A 19,624-nucleotide genomic window follows, 5' to 3' on the forward strand; every position below is an offset into this window, starting at 1 on the left:
TTGGCAGTATCTTATCTTGAGCCTGCAACTTATATGAACCCAAGTGTTGTTTTGGACTCATCTCACGTGTTGAGCTCTCTATTGGATTGTCTTAGTGGTCCTTGATGAGTTAGATCTGCAATCAAAAGAACAGGACCTTAGACCTGCTCCCAGTATAGCCATCTCTTCAGATCTCAGTCTGTAGCGCTAAAGCTCTTTGACTTTTCTGGAGCCATTAAGATTGTCTTAATCTGACAAGCTAAGGATTAAGAAATGGATGAGCATCTGCTGCTGCAGAGGAATTGTACCAATAAATATGACAGAATCTGATGTCCATCAGTGTTCAACGTATGTTCTTAGCATTTGGGTTCTGCAGCTACCTCTGCTACTGTTACCTTCACTGACTACTCAGAATTAAGACCATAGGTACTAGGCAGATATGTCCTTCATCTTGTATTACAGAGAAGTCCTTGCTGTCAGCTGTACTGTTGTTATTGTACTAACGTTCTTAGCACTATTCTGCCTTATTTTGGATTGTTCACAAGCCATGCACACCACTGAACTGTAATGGCAGAGTACACTGGGCTGCTTTGTAGCTCAGGATCTACTCCTGCCAGTGGAAGAGTGCTTTTCAGTTAACTTCAGCATGTCCCATGGAACTTGACATTCTTTGCATCTTTTGGACATAAGCACAGCTATCAGATGCCCATGAAATCTGCAGAGATGTAGCACTGCCAACTATGTATCTGCTGTTCCTGTTGCTGACTCCCATAGACAGCTCTCTAGTAGATGCTTAAGGCCACTGTACTTCCCTTGTCTGTCTAGAAACGTAGCCTACAGCTGGTATTGACAGCTTTCCCTCAAACTGAAGCAGTTTTCTTATCCTCCTCGTTCTTTTTGGAGTGTACAGGGATCTCATCTTTTTTTGAACCTGATCTCTTTTCTGAATTTTGAAGATGTCAGTCTTTCATACCACTGTGGTGTCAGTCATCTGTTTTGGCTAAGAGCTCGTAAATTTCTGGTCAGAATACTCATATTTTTTTCAGTCATCTTTGTCAGCAAATAATATTCTTAGTTGGAGGAGGGTTGTGAGTAATTTGAAAAAAGACTTGCTCATCAGTACCTCTGCAGATGAGACTAACTAATCACTAAGCGCGAGATGCGGTGTGTGGCCATGAGATACTTAATGAATCTTAAGACTTATGCAATCTAGAGATGGGATTACTGACATTTCTGACAGATGTGTAGTTTGCAGTGTGTGTCACCTTCCAAGTCAGTGTTGATTCTGAAGCTCTGACCAAGTCATATTTATGTATTCTTAGTAAACCTATTTTTAGGCTTTTTCCCAGGGTATGGTAGGAATGTTTTTTTTTTTTTGCATGATTTTATCATTCAGAAGGTGTAGCAATAAATGAGTTGAATTCCTTCCTTATTCAAGGGTTCTCCAGTGATGTTGTACTCACATGTGTTTACTGCTGAGGTGCAGACAGCAAGCTTACTTGGAACTCTTTTGTTCCAGCACTGGAGGAAGCTGGTGACCTAGGTGCTGCTGTCTTGGCAAGGACATTGTAAACAGAATTTGTTCAAGCAGAGTTTCTCTCAGCATACTCTACTGTATCACAGTTCTCTATCAACTGAATTCCCATGTGCAGTACATCTGCACCTTTGAAGTCAACATGATTTTTACCCCTGAAAAATCACCTTCACCTTCCTCCTTCTGTGGATTGAAGGAAGTTAATAAGTAGAATTCTTGACTACCCCTTGGCTCCATGCATGCACCCTAGATGTTTGATGTGAGCCATTTGACAATCTTAGTCACAGAAGCATTCCAAACTGGTATCAGAGGAAGTTATTTTCTCTTCACATGTGGATAACGGATAGTGCCCTTTCAGTGTCATTCAAGAGGAGCAGCATTTGTCAGCTATTTTTGTCTTAAAAATGGTGATAATTAAGTTAAATTTTGTGTTAACACAGATTTTGCTGAGAGGCTGTAGAATAATTTCTGTGAAGCTGTTCTTCAAGAGCATTTTGCTATCTTGTACATGTTATTGCTTGTTTAGGGATACCATTACATGGTTTTTATCTGAGAGAAGCCTGTTTTTTTTTTTTTTTTGACTTTTCATGCTAGGCTTTCTCATTTTTTTTGAGATGCTTAAAGTGTAGGTGGTGTAGGAGGTTTTCATTCGTTTTCTTCCTGCTTTCTGAGGGCAGATGTCTGGGAAACAAGTCTACTGTTTTTTTGTTTGTTTTTGTCTTGCAACTCTAGCTGTGTTATTCACTAGAGGGAGAACATTCTCTTTCTTTCATAGGAAATTCTCTGCTTAGTAGCTGAAAGGGTTCTGCTAGGTTTGTACATTTGTAGTACATTTTTGATATTGTTAACACTCAAGTGGTCAAGTGAATACAGCAGGGAACAATATATATTACTTACCTGGCCTCAAGAAGAATAGTGTATCTGTCAGCTTAATGTCCACTTGGCAGGAGTGTCTACGCATCCTGTTAAAGGTACTGTGATTTTTTTTTTAGTGTATTTTTTTTTCCTCATCCATGATCCTTTTTTTCTTTATTCTTTTTGTTGTAGAATATGATTAAAGCCTTTTCTGTTACTACTTAAAGTTTAAATGTCTATTGAGGTGAGAGAATGTAGTTACCCTTGGGATCAGTGCATCTCCTCTGTCGTCTTAAAGAGGTTTGCTGCTTGTCAGAGGCTTGTTTGTAACACGGTGGAAAGACTGCCCAATCTTATCTGGCCCTTGGACGTTTACCACCTACTGCTCTTCTGTATTGGTGCATACAATTCAGCTGGGGAGGAGACTTGGATGGACAGTATCAAGACTGATTATATTGCTCTGGAAGTAGTGGTCAAAGGCACAAGGGGGCAGTTAGTTTTCTCAGTCTTGTGAGTGAGGCCAGAGGTCTCAAAGAGAGAGACTGATCCTCCATGTCAACTGTTGTTTATGCATCAGGTTTTAGCATCAGAGTTTTGGGGTTTTGTTGTTGTGGGAACGTTTTTGAGCATCAGTGATTGCTTGGAATAGATAAGATCCTTCTAGGTGGGATAAAAACACCCTTGCCAGTAGACTGGCCACCCTGACTAGGAGAGCTACAAACTAGGAACATCAACGGAGGGAGAGGATGACAAGCAATCCACAAAGGAATTAGCTGACTGGGTTGACAAACAAGCAGTGTGAGGTAATGTGAACAGGATGGATCTTGTAGGTCTTTGCAGACAAATGCAGGTGAAGCAGAAGTAGTTACTGGAGTGTTTTTTTTTTTAAACAATGTATTTTGAAAATTAGTTCTCTCTACCTCCTCCAGTTATCTTTGCCTAGATCTCTGATAATAGTAGGATATTCTCCTCAGAATTGCACAGAGTTCTTTATTCATGCAAATAAAACAGATCAATCTTTAAATCATTGCTAATATATAAGGCACAGCTTGAAGCTGATTCAAGCTTATATAGACATGTGAGTTGTCATCTGAACATAAGTAGCAGTGACTAAACCTGAAGGTGGTTTTTTTTCCCCTTCTCTCAAAGTCTTAACTCTCCTGAGATCACAGAAGTTGACTTGAGTCTCTGACTACCTTTTATCATAAACTTAAAAGTCGTTAGCCAATGTTGGGGAGGATTGCCTGGTGTACCTGTCTAATGTAAATAGTCACTTTCCATTCCTTGGTTTTGTATTAAAGAATTAACGATGAACCATAACTGTATATAAAAATGAAGGAAGTAGTTAAACACAAAAACATACTGGAATGTGAAAATGTTGTGTATGTTTTAATGCAAATGCAATTTCTAGTGGTAGTTACATTTTTCCTTAAAAAGGAGGATACTGAGACACACAGTTCTACAGGGATTGAACTTGGGAGTCCGGCAATCCAACTAGCTGCTCTCACTCCTCCTACAATGGGACAGGAGGAGAAAGGAAGATGGAGAAGCTTGTGAGTCAAGATGAAGACAGGGAGATTGCTTATCAGTTGTTTACAAAAATGGATGTAACCTGTGCAAAATGAATTTATTGACAATTAGAGTAGAATGATGAGAAAGGGGGGGAAAAAAAACAACACGTATTAACTGTACTCACCCTTTCTACTTCCAGTCTCACTTTCACTCCTTCATTCCCTTCTTTTCTCCCTTTCTCAACTCCACCCCACCTTTCCCTCACTGAGTGATGCGGAGCTATAGGAAATGGGGGTTGCAATCAGTTCATAACACTTCCGTGCTGTTCCATGCTCCTCACACTTCTCCCATGCTCCAGTGTGTGGTCCCTCCCACAGAATGCAGATCTTCATAAATTTCTCCACCGTAGTCCTTTCCATGTGGTGCAATCTTTAAGGAATAGGCTGCTCCAGTGTGTGTCCCCCACGTATCCAAGTCCTGCCAGAAAGTCTGCTCCCGTGATCTCTCCATGGGGTTGCGTTTCCCACCAGGAGCCTTCTGCTGCCTGGGCTCTCTGTGGGCTGCAGCTTCCTTTAGGTCAGATCCACCTGCTCCGTCATGGGCTTTTCCACAAGGTACAGCATGGAGATCCGTGCTGGTGTTGGGTGTCCAAGGGCTGTTTGGGGACAGCCTGCAATCACAGATGGTCCTTTCCATGTGCCGCAGGGGAATCTCTGATCCAGCACCTGAAGGACCTCATCCTTCTTCACTGACCTTGATGTCTGCAGGGTTGTTTCCTTCGAAGTCTTAGAGTTGCTGCAGTGATTTGTATGCTTTCTTAAACATGTTATCACAGAAGTGGTACCAGCATCAGTAATGGGTCCATAGTGGGCCTGTCCTGAAGTTGACTGGAACTTATCCATAGAGCTGGGCCTTTGTGTGTCAAGGTTTTGGTAGCTGGCAAACTACATACCCCAGTACACTTGCATAATGCAGTATCACTTATAAGACAACTGCACATGGCCTTAAGTTTTTTCTTTGATTCTGGCTATATATGTTTGTTGCACAAAAAACAGGAGTGAATGGAAATAGATTTATCATGTCTTTTGTGTAAAGGTAGCCAGGAGTCTTACCTCTTAAATTTTGGCTGCATGTGTAAAGAAACTTGGTTATGATGGAGTAAGCATGCATCTTTGTATTCTCAGCCCGTGCTGGTATCTGGTGTCCATAAGAAGTTGAAGTCAGAGCTTTGGAAACCAGAAGCTTTCAGCCTGGAATTTGGAGATCAAGATGTAGATTTGGTGAACTGCAGGAACTGTGCCATAATTTCAGACGTGAAAGTGCGTGACTTCTGGGATGGCTTTGAAATAATATCTAGTAAGTAATACTTACAGCTGATTAGTTCTAGTTTAACTGAGCAGTATATACTCCTACCTTCAACTCCTCCTTTTTTGATATTTTTTTTTTTAAAAAAAAGTCCTGACAGTTAGCAGTATCATCCAAAGAAGCCATTTCTCTTTAATTGTTGCGCACCATAGAAAGTATTCTGTTGGTGAAGATGAAAGCCAGGCTACTGAAGAAAACTTCAGCATGTTGTTCTGATGTGTCAGAAGGTGATTCATTTAAGGGGAAACTGTTTTTTGAACTTTCCTGAGTGAAATTAATTATCCATTGTTACTATTAAGATTCAAGTAATTTGGCTACCCTTGCTCTCCTTCCAGCATTAGCATTTAATGTAAAACTGAAGGGAACCTGCAGTAAATAAACTAGAAATTATGAAGTAATTCTATAGCAGATCTGTTGCAAGTACAAAGATATTTTTATATGAATAATGTATAGCAATGCTGTATGCATACCTTATGTGATAACTCATTGCTAATGCTTGAGATCTGCTTTGAGAACCCTTCTGTCAAGTGTGGATGTGCAAGTTAACCAGTTAAAATTACTGGGGATAAAACTGATCTGTCCTGTGCTGGTCAAATTAAAGAGCTTCTGAAAAGCAGGGTGCGCTGTTTTGGATTGTACACACCCCCAGCAGAATGCTTTTACATTTGCAAATGTTAGGATTGTGACAGTTCATTGCAATGCTGCTGGGTTTTTTTTTTTTGGAAGCGTCTATAAAATGGATTCTGTATTTATTGCTATGTGCACATAAGAAAAGTGGTGAACTAGTGGACAACTTAATGGATTGAATGTTTGTTCAATATTGAATAAGATGATAGATTTTTAAACCAACAATATTCCCCCTCAATAATTGTGTCTAGTCAAAGAAATCCCAGCTTTTAACTTCTATTTGTATTGTTCCAAGTACTTGGTATTGTATTTTGTACTGTTAATTTTCATATTGTGTCTGTTTTTACTCAGAAATAAACAGTCTAGAAGGATATAATGGTGTGGTCTTTTTCTGTATTAACTGTAATTGGCGAACTTCCCAAACACATTTTTGCAAGGGCCGTTTGTAAAAATAATGAATTTGTGAGTCAAGTTATCCTTGAGAAATGTTATTTGTGATTTGTCTCCAAATACGCCCCTTTCAGCAAAATCAACTATTGCATTCCTTTTAGGCAGTGCCCTTATTTCTCTTTGTTTGAGAAACATTCTGATTCTAGGATGCAAAGCCTTATTAATTTTGCAAATGTATTTAAAGTGAATTTTATGTAGTGATTTTCTCAGTCATGTGCGATCTCTAAATTAAAGTATTATTTTGTACTAGTCCCAAGATTTCACACACAAAGTCATATGAAAAATGTTTGGGGATTATATAATGGTTCTGATTTATTTGCTTTAAATAAATTTTTGTTTTCTCAAATTTGTGGATTTTTTTTTACCAGACTGTCACTTATTTACTGAAGAGTTAGAGAGCAGCCTCTTGATTTGGAGGTGATATTGAGATGGTCCCTAAATTATGCTTTAGGATACTTTAAGTTGGTTTTCATCTTGTGCTGCTCATTTTTAACATCTGTGAGTTCAAAGTGGACTTCTGGCAGTTTTAATTGTTTGTATCATTCTTAGACCTGTCTTTCTTTGCCAGTCAGTTTTTTGGATTTTTGTCCCTTAATTTATCAGGTCTTTTATGTTCTCTTCTAAGTAGCTTTACATTCTGTCATTTCTGAGTAGCCTTCCTGTAAGTTTCTTCTCCTGCTTTTGGAAAAAAAATCCGTGATGAGTTTGGAATCTTGAATATGACAGGTTCTGAAACATCTTTAAGTCCCTGAGCTTTTCAGTTCACTTGAATTTCTAAAATGCCTAGCTCATCAACATTTGCTCTCTTTACATCAATCCTTTTGTTTTATGTACTTGCAGTTCTTCATTCTTTTTAATTTAAATAACATCTTTTTATTTTACATTGCAAAGTAGAGCTGTCTTCTGTAGGCTGTTGATTTATAATGCAGAAGTGATTCACAGGTTTCTAAGTCCTGGTTTCTTTTATGTATTTTCTCCATTGGTGCTCCCAGCAGCTCTGTTAGGTTCCACAGTCTGGATGAAGCTAGCTGCCTTTTGGCTGACAGTCATTGCTGTGGTAGAAAGTGGAGAAGAACGTTATTTTCTGGGGAAAAGATATGTAGAGGTGGCAAGCTGCAGTCTGTCCTGTTTTCCGTTTGATTTCTTATAGAGTTGTCAAATCTGTTAGAAGAGTGAACTGTCTCTCTCTACTTGTTGTGCTTAGTCTTCTGAGTTGCTGTGTGTACACGCTTCCAGGTATTTTTCATAGCCAGAACAGCAGTTGGTGTTGAAGCTGAAGGCTGTCCTCTTTAGTACCATCTGCCATTTAGCTTTCAGAGTATGATGTATCGTGGTTTGTACTTTATACCTAAGTTAGGACTTACTCAGATAATTAGCCAATAATTTTAATTTTTATAGAAAACCCTCTCTTCTTGAAATGAGGGATAAAACTCCTTTAGACTTCGTTGAATGTAGTAAGGCAGAATAATTTGGGAATGCTTGTTTTCAGAGTTGAATAAAAACAAAAACTTACCAGTTGTGCAAGATCTGTGAGACTTTGCAGTAGACAATAATATAAGCTGTCTAATTGCTAAACTGTTATTTGATCATATTACAATTATATTTGAGAACCCCCCAGAAAATCAGGACTGGTTTTGCTGTGCAGTGTAGGAGTTCTTGATACAAAACACGTATAGCTTGAAGAAGGTAGTGGGTTGTGATGAAAAGATATAACATGCGTAAATCTTATTTTTTCTTGCAGAGCGGCTCAGGTCAGAGGATGGTCAGCCAATGGTACTAAAATTAAAGGATTGGCCTCCAGGGGAGGACTTCAGAGATATGATGCCTACAAGGTAAGTAAATCTTAACATCAGTGCCTACAGGAGTGCTGTACACACTACAGAAACGTTGGTCATACAGCTGAGGAAAATATGCTTTTGTTTTCTTTTTGCTCTCTAGGTTTGAGGACTTGATGGAAAATCTTCCTCTTCCTGAATATACAAAGAGAGATGGCAGATTGAATTTGGCTTCTAGGCTGCCAAGCTACTTTGTCCGTCCCGACTTAGGTCCCAAGATGTACAATGCCTATGGTAAGTGAGAATAGTTTTGCAGTTTTTAATGACTTCTTATTATATTCATGGAAGGAAGAGGTGTTATCAAAACTCTGAGAACTTACCTTAGATCATGCTTGTGTTTTTGAGTTGGTCCTGCAGTCTATACTTAGGCTAGTTCTCTCTCTATCTCGTATGTGTCTTTTTCTGCATTGTAGTTTTCAAGCAACGTACACTTGATAAGTTAATTTACAATTATTACTCAGTATCTATAATAAGCGTAATACTGAGGGATGGTTCAATGAAAAGCTCATACATTTTTTGAGACTAGTTGATACAGTTAAAAAGAAAATAAGGCAGTGGCTAAATGGGCTCAGCTTTGGTTTGCGGCAGGACTGTCTTGGAGCTGACTATACCTGTGTGTGTCTAAAAATAAAATTCATAACTCAGCAATCAGATATGGGATAGCCCTAAACTGTAAGCAGTTTGAATTTCTGGAAAAGCATTTGAGATGAAATTTTTATTTTTTGTACATTGTCATGACATCACTGTAGTTACAAGTAAGGGATTCAGAAGAAAGAGCAAATGAGGAGGTATAATGAACATGGCCAATTTTTTTAGTATTAAAAAGTGTCCAATGTTTTGATTTATGTATTATTTGACATATAAGCTGAATAGAGTAAGCTCTGTTGAAGAGCTTATCTAGTAAAAAAAATAAATAAAATACACAAACAATAGTGCAGCAAGAAGCAATCAGTGACAGTTAAATTGTCTTTGTGTGCTGCTAGTTGCTAACAATTAATAGTGTTAAATTTATCTGAAATGACAAGTTTTCTTTTCCAGTACATAAGAGTTTGCAGAGGGAATGTTGATGGTATTTCTTAGTGTGGAAATACTCTCCAGTATTTGATCCTCCTTAAGGATGTAGATCTTGGTTAAAATAGAGAAAGTATGACATTTCGTTTACTTTCAAAACACAATTGTTTTGGGTTTTTTTGGGGGGTCTGGGGGCTGTAAGGGCCCTTACTTAAGGTCAGTAATTAACTGTCTTGTTTTTGTTTTTATCCATATTTGTATTTCAATTATGTTTTCTTAAAGCACAATTTTACAATGTTACAAACTGTCTAAATTAGCTGTGGTTGTTTTTGATAAGTACTTTACAGTGAGTTGAACTCCTGTTCCAAAAAAAACTTGTATTTTTAATAGGAAAGAGACTATGGTGATGGTGATCCTGAAATGTAGTGGTAGTCTAGCGGTCATACGTCTGTTAGTGTTTGCTGACACAGTTTTTGTAATCTCTTTAATTTCTTTCCTTTGTTACTTGTTAGAGAAGTGTTAGAAGTAGAGAGTGCTATTTAAGAATCAGCGGAAGACAATGTCTTATACAAGAAGGTGAAAGAATTAAGCAGTAAGCATTTGAGGTCTCTTTCTAACCATTAGTCGTAGCCATTTCAGAGGAGTGAGATCATCCAATGCATAAAGGTATAAGCACTTGAGAGTCTGTGTGTTTTTCTTTACTTGGTTGTAATCTGTGATGTTAACAATGAATTGGACCGTAACTACTGTGAGTTCAGTGGATCATGCAGATTTTATGGCTAAATATGATAATTAATTGCTGTAAGTCTGTATTAGTCTCCAAGCTGAAGAAAACAGTGCCTGAGGATGCGTACTATGCGTACTACCTTTGTATTATAAGTGCAAGGTTCCCTACCATAGATTGTTCCTCTAAGGATCGTTTATACAAAATCGTTGCTTTATAAATACAGGCTTTATTTATGAAATGTTTTTCTTATGATGGGGTGAACTATACTATGTCCTGTAAAAAAAAAATAAAATAAAATAAAATAAAAAATTATCAGTAAATTTTTTACTAGTTCCACACATGATATGAAAATTACTAGAGCTATTCTTTGACACTGGTTCCTGCTTTCACTGCTGCATTAATGTAGCTATCATTAGAGATTTTTCAAGAAGGTAAATTTTTTTGGAGATCAAATAATTTGATTTTATTTTACACATTCTTTCAGGCTTAATCACTGCAGAAGACAGACGAGTTGGTACAACAAATCTGCATTTGGATGTGTCTGATGCTGTGAATGTCATGGTGTATGTTGGAATTCCCATTGGGGAAGGGACTCATGATGATGGTAATGTTTGGGGAAAGTTGTTTTCTGTCCATTAAAAATCAAGTACATTGAGAAAGACTGTATTTTATTGCTTAAGCTTCTCATAACAGAGAGACAACCCAAATATGCAAGGCAGTTTGATGTGTCTGTAGTGCATATTTAAAAGTGCAGTAATCTTGAATTGGTTCCCAGCTGTGGAAGGAGCAGAATTTTGTTAGAAATTAGGTAGGCTTGCCTCTATAAAGTAGGAGAAAAATTACTCTATTTTGTCCTATTTGATTAATTTGTAGCTAGCTTGGTTTGAATTAATTGGCTGAGGCTTTTGATTAGCTGTCTGTATGCATGCTTTTTTGAATTTTGATAAGATAAAGCTTGAGGCACTTAAGATAGTCTGCAATTTGCCATGCTGCAGTTGCTGCAATTTAGTGTTTCAAAAGGCTGCTTCCTGTTCTGTGTGTCAGAAATCAGAAGCTTCATAGTGTAATACTGCTTTCATGTGGGTTCCTCTTGCAGAAGTTTTGAAAACAATTGATGAGGGTGATGCTGATGATGTAACAAAGCAGCGAATCCATGAAGGAAGGGAAAAACCTGGAGCATTGTGGCATATCTATGCTGCCAAGGATGCTGAAAAGATACGGGAACTTCTCCGGAAGGTATGTTTCTGACAAAGGAGACTTGAGCCTGCAGGATTTCTTGATAAGCTTAATTATACTAGCCAAATGCTACAAATTGCTATTGACATGAAGTGCAAAGATATTCTAATGCTGTCTTGGAGAGTGTAAATAAGTAGTTAATTTTTTCCCAGGATTTCAGTTTAGTCTAGGGTCTTCATGCTAACACACATCTCACTAACTAAGACCTAAGTGAACTTGTTGCCAGTAGTGTCCCACTTTGAAATAGTTTAAGGTTGCTTTACATGTTTTCGTGCCGAGCTTTTTGTGAGCCAACAGTATGAAAGTGCTGTGTCATGATGTTTTTTTCCTCTTTGTATCTTGGCCCTAGGTTGGAGAAGAACAAGGCCAAGAAAATCCCCCAGATCATGACCCTATTCATGACCAAAGTTGGTATTTGGACCAGACCTTACGTAAGAGACTGTATGATGAGTATGGTGTGCAAGGCTGGGCAATAGTGCAGTTCCTAGGAGATGCTGTGTTCATTCCTGCAGGTGCTCCCCATCAGGTATGTCAACTGTATGACATGTTGACAGATAGAATTGAATTTGAGGCACAGTAGAACTTCCAATTCCAAATAATGTAGTTATCGTTGCTGATTTAAACTTTTCTCTGTGTGTGTGCAGTTCTTACAGGAACTACATGAATCGAACCTTCATTACGTTAGTAAAAACAATGCAAATACCTGAATTACATTTACGGTAGTGTGATAGAATTAAGGAAAAAAAAGTACTTAGGATGAATGCTTGGAAAACGTTTGTGTTGTGTTGTAAATCTTCAGCTTAGGGAACAGAATTCTGAAAAACTGTAGAGATTAGAATGACTTTAGGAAACAATAGTACATAGTAGTAGATGAGGGAGGATAAGAGGACAGCTGAGATGTTCAAGTCTTTTGCTCTGTTTTCAATGTTAGACATACAGTTCTGTATGAAACGAATAGGTTACAGTTCATTTTTCTGATGAGTCAATGCAGAAGAACTTAACGTGTTTGCAGGTGTTTTGGTTTGGTTTTTTATTAATACTGTATGGTTTGCTTCAGGTTCATAATTTGTACAGTTGCATTAAAGTGGCAGAAGATTTTGTATCTCCAGAACATGTGAAGCACTGCTTCCGTCTGACCCAGGAGTTTAGACACCTGTCTAATACTCATACAAACCATGAGGATAAACTACAGGTAACCATTTTAGGATGATAGTTGCTAAGTGCATCCCATGTTTCACCAAGTTTGTTCAGTATTTGAAACGTGACTAATGATATGGGGAGGGGTAATAAACCAAAAACAATTTTACACAACTTTGGAGGTTCTTATTTAGTAAATATTTCAAAAAGTAATTAGTGCATCTATGTCTACAGTATTATAGAAACAAAAATTAATAATAAACTTCTGACTTTCCAGAGAACTTTGCCACTACTAGACTAGTGCATGTGTCAGTTTTAGGTTATAACTGGATGAATCCTGAATAATGGTGACACAGAGCAGGAAACAGGTCCTTACCAAAAAAAAAAAAAAAGCAATGCTGTGTTTTGAAGAGATGTTTATTTCACTGAGGAAACTTGTATTTGTTTCAATATTGCCTAAAAGTTGCTCTGAAAGTGAAGACTTGCTTATTTAAATCAGTACTGAAAAGGAAAGTGGAATGTGTATCAACTTCGAAGAAATGCAACTCCTTAAACCAGTAATTCTTCACAAAATATTCACTGAACAGAAAAAGTACACTGTAGGACTTACTGCCTTGACAACATGGAGAAGACTATAAGGAGAACTTTCTTGATTTCACTGATGTATGCTTCTAAAGAGTTAATTGTCTGCGTAGTTTGCAAATGTTGTCAGCTTATTTATTTATAATCTCATGCATGTAGAATGAAGGGAGGTGAAGATCTGCCAAATGGCCATTCTTGGGAAAATGAATACTTGGTATTGAGCCTGCCATTCTTCCAGGAATGTCACCCACAAACATCAGAGCTTGCATGTTAATTCTCTCAAAGAATTCAGTGAAAATTTCCTGTAGATTTTTGTATGTTTTTTGCATAGGTTCTTAAAGTAAAGCAGAAAACTCAGCCCTAATTTTGAAGAATCCAACTTCACTGTTCAGCTGTAGTTATACAGATGTGGAAGTGTACCTGTAAATGGATTGGTTTTACATCTTTGTAATTATTGATTTCTCAGTTTTCATATAGTACTACATGCATTTTTCATACACTTGTTTCTGTGTTTATATTTTATAGATATATGAGGCAGAATAACTAGAGTGAGTAAGTCATTAAACTGTCACACATCCAATACAAAATACTTTGAGATCTGAGGTACATCACTGGTGGTGTTTTGCACATAGTGGTGCTTTGGAAATAGAGCAAGCAAAGTTAAACTATTCATTTAGCAATTAAACTGTTATTTTCAGTAGCTAGAAACTAAATTCAAATAAACTTAATTCAGAAAAGTCAGAAATAAGATACAGCTTTAGATAGCTAAACATAGAGCAGAATGCTGTGGGCACTAGTGGACTTTTTTCACCTCTGATCATGTTTGGCCTTCTGGAAAATGCACAAATTAAAAGAATCTCTGGGCTCCGTGCAAAAACATTTTGGTGATCTGCTGCATTTTCTTAATTTAGGCAGAGTTTAACCATATGATTCATGTTCACATAGGTAAATGAGTTGCTGACCTAAAGGTCCGTAAATAAATCGATGTGGGTCTCTGAAATATTTCTGTGGTGCCAGTTTAAATTTTGTGCTGTTGATATCCTGAAGCAATAACAGTATACTTAATGTATACTTGCTAACTAATCACAAATTCAGCTACCAGAGTTGACTTCTTGTTAGTGTGGAGAAGTTGATTTTTTTTCTCCTCTTTACAGGTGAAGAACATTATCTACCATGCAGTGAAAGACGCTGTTGGCACACTGAAAGCTCATGAATCCAAACTAGCTAGATCATAGGAACTGCAAGTCCAAGCACCCTGTGAAGTAAGCCTTTTGCTCACAGTATATACAGGGACTGCACCTGTCTGCCTCTGCAGGAGTAGAGACTTCTCACTGAGAGCTGGTGTGGTTCGTATTATACACTCTTCAGCTACTGTTTTCTACGCTGCCTCAACACTGAAGGTCTAATGGAAGGTTGCACTTCTACATGCAGAATTCCAGATTCTAATGAAAGGTGCCATGTCCCTTTCTTGTGGCCTTTTGCAAATTGGAAGAACATGGAAACCACTGGGTGTTCCTACATATTATGGTCAGAAATGGTGAAAAGAGTGTGGATGTTTTTCCTCATGCCTAGTTAGTCTCCTTGAAGGTAGCGAAATTTGCTGAAGGTGGGTCATCCTACTGCAGGCTTAGCTGGTAGCTGCTGAAAGAGTGTAAGTAACAGTAGCCCAACTGCAGAAATTTAAGTAAATTTCCCACGTGAGATACAGGCCAAGGAAAAAGACAGAGCTATTCTCTGCACTGCCCTTCTTGCAGCCGTTTCCCTATACACTGTAGAGTTGCAGAACTAAAGGGAGAACCCACTTTTTTTTCCCCAGGAGACTCCAGAAGCAGGAGAATTGTGTATTTAGTGAAAAACTAGGTTTGTAGTTAAACAGTTAATATTTCATGAAAGTAGATATTTTTAGTATTTTTGAAGTACCACAACTGTTCTTGGATTTTCAAGGAAAGGCGTATTACATTTAGTCTTCCTTTCAATAAAATCAAGAAGTGATTTTTAGAAAGCAGTCCAAAATAGCACAAAAACAGCCAAAGGAGAGTGAATAGAAATTGACAACCCACCTTCCTTACCCATATTCCTCACTCATCTTCTCCTGTCTCCCCGCTGCTTCCACAGAATGAGAAGTAAAAAGGAGTTGGAACTCTGTTCTCATGTAGAGATGTTGTACATCTCTACCTGCACTGGTAACTACAGGCAATAGTTTTTCCAGTACCAGTGCTAGCTGAAAACATTTATCCTTTCCAAAAATGAAGGAAAAGTTATCCTTCAAGTATCAACTTTGTCCAGAACTATTTTAAGTAAAACGTTCCTGCTTGATAGAACTGTATTCAGATTTTACTAATGTCAGCATTGATACAATGGATTTCATTGTCTGGGTACATGGGGAAATATATCTACCTTATATCCAGCTGTACTGTAGTGCCACCTGCAGGCCTGTTAATATGTTCACGGTTATTTCATTTTTTTTTAAATAAAAGTCATTTACTGTAACAGCCTGGGCAGTTTCTTTCAGACTTGGACACTGATATTCCTACTATGAAGTTATCTTAGCTTCTGCCTCTGAGTAGTGTAAACTGCCTGATAACTTCTTGCCATGTGTCTGATTAGAAGGCTTGGGTATTTTATGTCTGGACTACCAAATACTGGATGGGAGCATACCAGACCACCTGCAGATTCTTTTTTTCTCAGAGGTAGTTTGGGAAGAGGATCTATTTCATCATAAATCTCATCTGTTGTGCAGTGCTTCCTGCCTCTTGTTACCTTTGTGCCAGGTTGGGATGCAGATCTGTTGGAGCAAGTCCAGAGGACTCTCAGAGATCATCAAAGGGCTCTCCTGTGGAGAAGGATAGAGGGAATTGGGCATATTTAGTTTGGAGAAGAAAAGGTTTTGTGGAGATCTCATTGCAGCCTTCTAGTACTTGAAGGGAGCTTGCAAGCAGGAGGGAGACCGACTTTTAATACTGTCTCATAGTGATAGGACAAGGGGGACTGGCTTTTAACTAAAAGAGGGTTAGATATTAGGAGTACATTTTTAACTGAGAGGGTGGTGAGGTGCTGGAACAATTTGTGCAAAGGAGTTGTGGATGCTCCATCTCTGGAGGCATATTCAAGGCCAGGTTGAATGGGATCCTGGGCAGCCTGATCTGGTGGCTGTCAAGTCTGCCTGTGGCAGGGGAGTTGAAACTAGATGGTTTTTAAGGTCCCCTCCAAAGTAAGCCATTCAATGATTCTGTGATCTCCCAGAACTGCTTCATATAGAGAACAGAACTAGCAAACTGAAGAGATTATGAAGTTGTTTTAAGATGTGATAAAACTGCTGTTTGCACAGGATTTTCTGGTTATGAGCTTTTTTAGAAGCAGCATCTGTGAAACATGAAATCATAAGCAAATAAAAGGAGACAAGTTTTTGAGCAGAAAATAAAAACTTTGGTTGCAAGTCTTAAAATTTAGTGTGCTGCAGTCATGACATGCTACTGAATGCTGACTTTCTGTTACAGAATGGAGCTGCATAAGATGGTGGGCAGGCAACATTTTTAATATTGGCTTTACACTCTGCCTGTCTTTTAGCCAGAATCCTGTGATACTGCAATCAAATGGAAGCAGGGATTCAGGCTTTTACAGCTATATACCTGCCCAAGTGAATTTAGAATGCATTCACAATGCGTAAGGTTTGATGTGTGTTCAGTCACACAAGGGCATACTCAGCACTGTCATTTGGGTGTTTCACAGTCTTCAAAATGTTACGTGGATGTACGCATCTCTTTTGGTCTCAGATTAAAAAAATAAATATCTGCAGTCTGAAGATCTCTCTTGTTAGCTCCCTTATTTGATGTTGATTAAAAAATGCAACAGTTTGCAAAGGTTAACTTTACAAGACTTAATAATTTCTCTTTTTATCAACTATCCTAAGGCAAAATAAATATGGAAAAAAGTAACTAAAACATGGGTGGCTGTGACCCATTTGCTAATCTTCAGCTAGATTGTGAGGTAATCTATTCTAGAACCCAAGGATGTGGAATCAGAACTGTACTGGAGAAGCTGGGTGTCAAGCAGTAATTTGGATTTACCTGCAATAAAAATAAGATGAAATAAGTTAATGGACACAAATATTCTTTAAAATGTATTCCTCCTGTGCATATAGGACTTTCCTCTTTTTTCTCACATTTTCAGTTAAGAAGTAATGGTTGAGATGTATGACACATTACTTGCTCAGCCATCTAGTGTATCTTAAAAGTATTGCTTTGGTGGAAAATGTGTGTGGAGCTACATGACATGTGAGTGGAGCACCGTATGAAAGCACCTGTGGACAGTGCATCTTAGAGGCTTTGATTACAGTAAGCAACTACATCCTATTGCTACCCTCAGCATTTCCCCTGATATCCCATGTCCATCTGGAATGCATAGAACTGTTTGAGGTCATTCTCCCCAATTACATCTCACAGCCTGAAATCAGCCCACAGCTTTTTTTTTCTACTTAAGTAGCAGTGTCTCTTAAGATCCCTTCTCTCAACTTTTGAAAACGAGCTGCACGCTTTCACCAGGAATTTCTTATTAAGACCATTTGTTATTCTGCAAGTTTGATCCAAAGCTACTCTTGTTTTCTTGATGCTGAGTAATTGTCATTTCTCTTAATTACAGCAGCTTCTGCGTGAACCTGTTTGGCTGGATCTCCACACCTGACCTCACATTGGTCTAAATGTAGCTTTGCTCAAGTTTCTCTACTCAGGGAAGATTTGATTTCCTTGCCTGGTTATTTAGGTCATAATGGCCGATAATCATCTATTTTAACCATTTGTAGAATACATTTGTCACAAGATGCTCCAGCAGTAGTGTTTCTGGTAGAAAAACAGCTTGAATTTGAAAACAATTTTTCTTCCTCTCCTAAATAAGTCTTCCAGTCTCAGTTATACATTATGCATGTGAATAATAACTCAATAAAACACTACTAGCAATAAATCATACTTATATGTATAAATCATACTCAGATGTAAAAAAATGTGGTTTTTTCACATATTTTTTTACATTTGACTTGCAACTAGCTTTTGTTACAAAAATAGCCTTTCAGTACCAACAGTTTCTCCTTGTGAGAAGGTAAGTTAATGGATTAATTTATCATTCTTCTGAAAGAAATAGAGCTTTTTGTTGCTAACTATGTGCTGCTGTCTTAAAATGCTTCTGCGGGACACGTTCTAAAGCTGTTTGCCACTTAATGATGAGCTCCCACTGAAGATAATCGTAAGTCTGCTTGCTTTACTAATATTGATGTTTTGTTGTTTATGTCACTGTTTATTTGTAATACAGTGCAAATATTCAGACTGTTACTTGATGCATTGAAAAATGTAAAACACTAAAGCACGCTTCCTTTGTCTGCTGCTTACCCATGCTGCATTCTCTTCATACAATTGTACCCAAGATGTCTCCAAATTTTCCCTGTTCTGTCAGCATCTTTTGCTCACTGGGACGTGAACACGTTCTTCAAGTACCAGAGCTGTTGTCAGCTGATAGGAAACTGGTGGGAATAAACATACAGTTATTCTCGTGAGGAAAGTGCATGTTTGTGTTGCTTGGACTTGTGAAAGCATATTCCTTTTATTCTGTTTGTAGGTTATTTGCGCTGCCAGTGTTGTAAATTGTGCAGTCCCTTATGCAATCATTTTGTGGCCATTCATATCCATGGGCAGACTGTGACAAAATGCTCTTTGTCACTGTCTGTAGCAACAGTTTTGCTTTGAGCTCTTACATATAATGGAAAGTTGCTGATGTTTTGTGTTTTTCATCATTGCTCATTATGCTGAAGTTCATGCATCCGTGAGAAAATTATTCCCTAGCAACTCATTGTTCTTGATCTTTCTTTGGTTTATTCCCTTTTCAGAAGGGCTATTTTCATAAGTAATGAGATTCTGCCATAGTACCTTCCTTCATTTTTTTAATATATTTTTGTTGCTTGGGTTCTTTTTGTTATTTATGCTTTGGTAGTATGTTTTGGAACTATGTTAGGCTTTCTAGAAAATCGTTGTTTTTCTTTTCCTTTTTAATTAAAAAACAGCTTATGTAATGATCATCTTAATGTGATTCAAAGATCAGTGTGCCAAGCCTGATCAGTCTGTCTCTAGTTTACATGGGGGTGCAAAGCAGTCCATTAATTAACTCTTGCAATGGCTGAAGGGCAGGATTCTCTGAATGGTACTCTCGGTTGAGTTGTTAAAACAATCTTTGTTACACTGTTTTCTGGTAGGCTACTGTGTTTAAATATGCAGATAGATAATATTTACTCCCCTCTTTTTCAGCTTTATTTGTGTAGCTAAGCAATCCTAGGCCTCACAGCGGTTCACAAGGGCACCGGGCAATGTGAAGTTATCCTGGAAACAGCCTCCATCCCTTAAGTTTGATAATACTGACCTGTGTCTGTTAGCTAATTTGATTTCACATCCAGGGAAGCGGGAGCCTTAGAAAGGTTTTTGAGTTTAAGTAATCTATTTGTTAGCAGTGTTTTGGCTATTGGACTCTGTAGAGCAGGTAACTTTTTACTTTGGAAGACTGCTTTGTCCGTGGTCTCTTTTACTGCCCCCTAAAGTGTCCATCACTTTTATTCATCACTCCCTCTTCTGTAGTTTTTCTTACCTCGTACGTGTGACTTGCCTGCTATCTTTCCGGTAGGTCTTCTTTGCAGTCACGCTGCCGTAACCTTCCTCCGCCCGGGGGACAGGCCGTTCCGTCCCCGGGGGAGCGCACCGTTCTCGCGCCTGGAGCAAACCGCCGCAGGAACCGCCCCAA

The 19,624-nt window shown here is 38.2% G+C and overlaps 1 protein-coding gene and 1 long non-coding RNA gene across 4 annotated transcripts in view; one reads left to right on the top strand and one right to left on the bottom strand.

The window, feature by feature from the left end:
• Positions 1-15,340, top strand: part of KDM3B (lysine demethylase 3B) — a 45,908-nt gene extending 30,568 nt beyond the window's left edge. Inside the window, exons 17-24 of one of the 2 annotated variants that reach the window (XM_015294040.4) lie at positions 5,065-5,236; positions 8,064-8,154; positions 8,261-8,391; positions 10,380-10,499; positions 10,992-11,131; positions 11,481-11,657; positions 12,189-12,323; positions 14,005-15,340. In XM_015294040.4, coding sequence (XP_015149526.2) covers positions 5,065-5,236; positions 8,064-8,154; positions 8,261-8,391; positions 10,380-10,499; positions 10,992-11,131; positions 11,481-11,657; positions 12,189-12,323; positions 14,005-14,085 — 1,047 coding nt within the window. In that variant the 3' untranslated portion in view covers positions 14,086-15,340. Of the gene's footprint in view, positions 1-5,064; positions 5,237-8,063; positions 8,155-8,260; positions 8,392-10,379; positions 10,500-10,991; positions 11,132-11,480; positions 11,658-12,188; positions 12,324-14,004 lie in introns of those variants that run through there. The other variant, XR_003077543.3, reaches the window with a different exon arrangement.
• LOC107054545 lies at positions 12,668-19,570 on the bottom strand. 2 transcript variants are annotated; one of them, XR_005839517.2, is made up of 4 exons: positions 19,472-19,570; positions 18,229-18,359; positions 15,611-15,683; positions 12,668-13,270 (listed from the first exon to the last, which is right to left on the bottom strand). It is a non-coding gene; the product is annotated as an uncharacterized LOC107054545 (long non-coding RNA). The 2 variants fall into 2 exon arrangements; XR_001468917.3 differs by having other exon boundaries at positions 15,611-16,917.
• Positions 19,571-19,624: the final 54 nt, after the last annotated feature.

This window comes from Gallus gallus, chromosome 13, assembly GCF_016699485.2.
Source record: "Gallus gallus isolate bGalGal1 chromosome 13, bGalGal1.mat.broiler.GRCg7b, whole genome shotgun sequence".
In the NCBI taxonomy this organism is placed as follows: domain Eukaryota; kingdom Metazoa; phylum Chordata; class Aves; order Galliformes; family Phasianidae; genus Gallus; species Gallus gallus.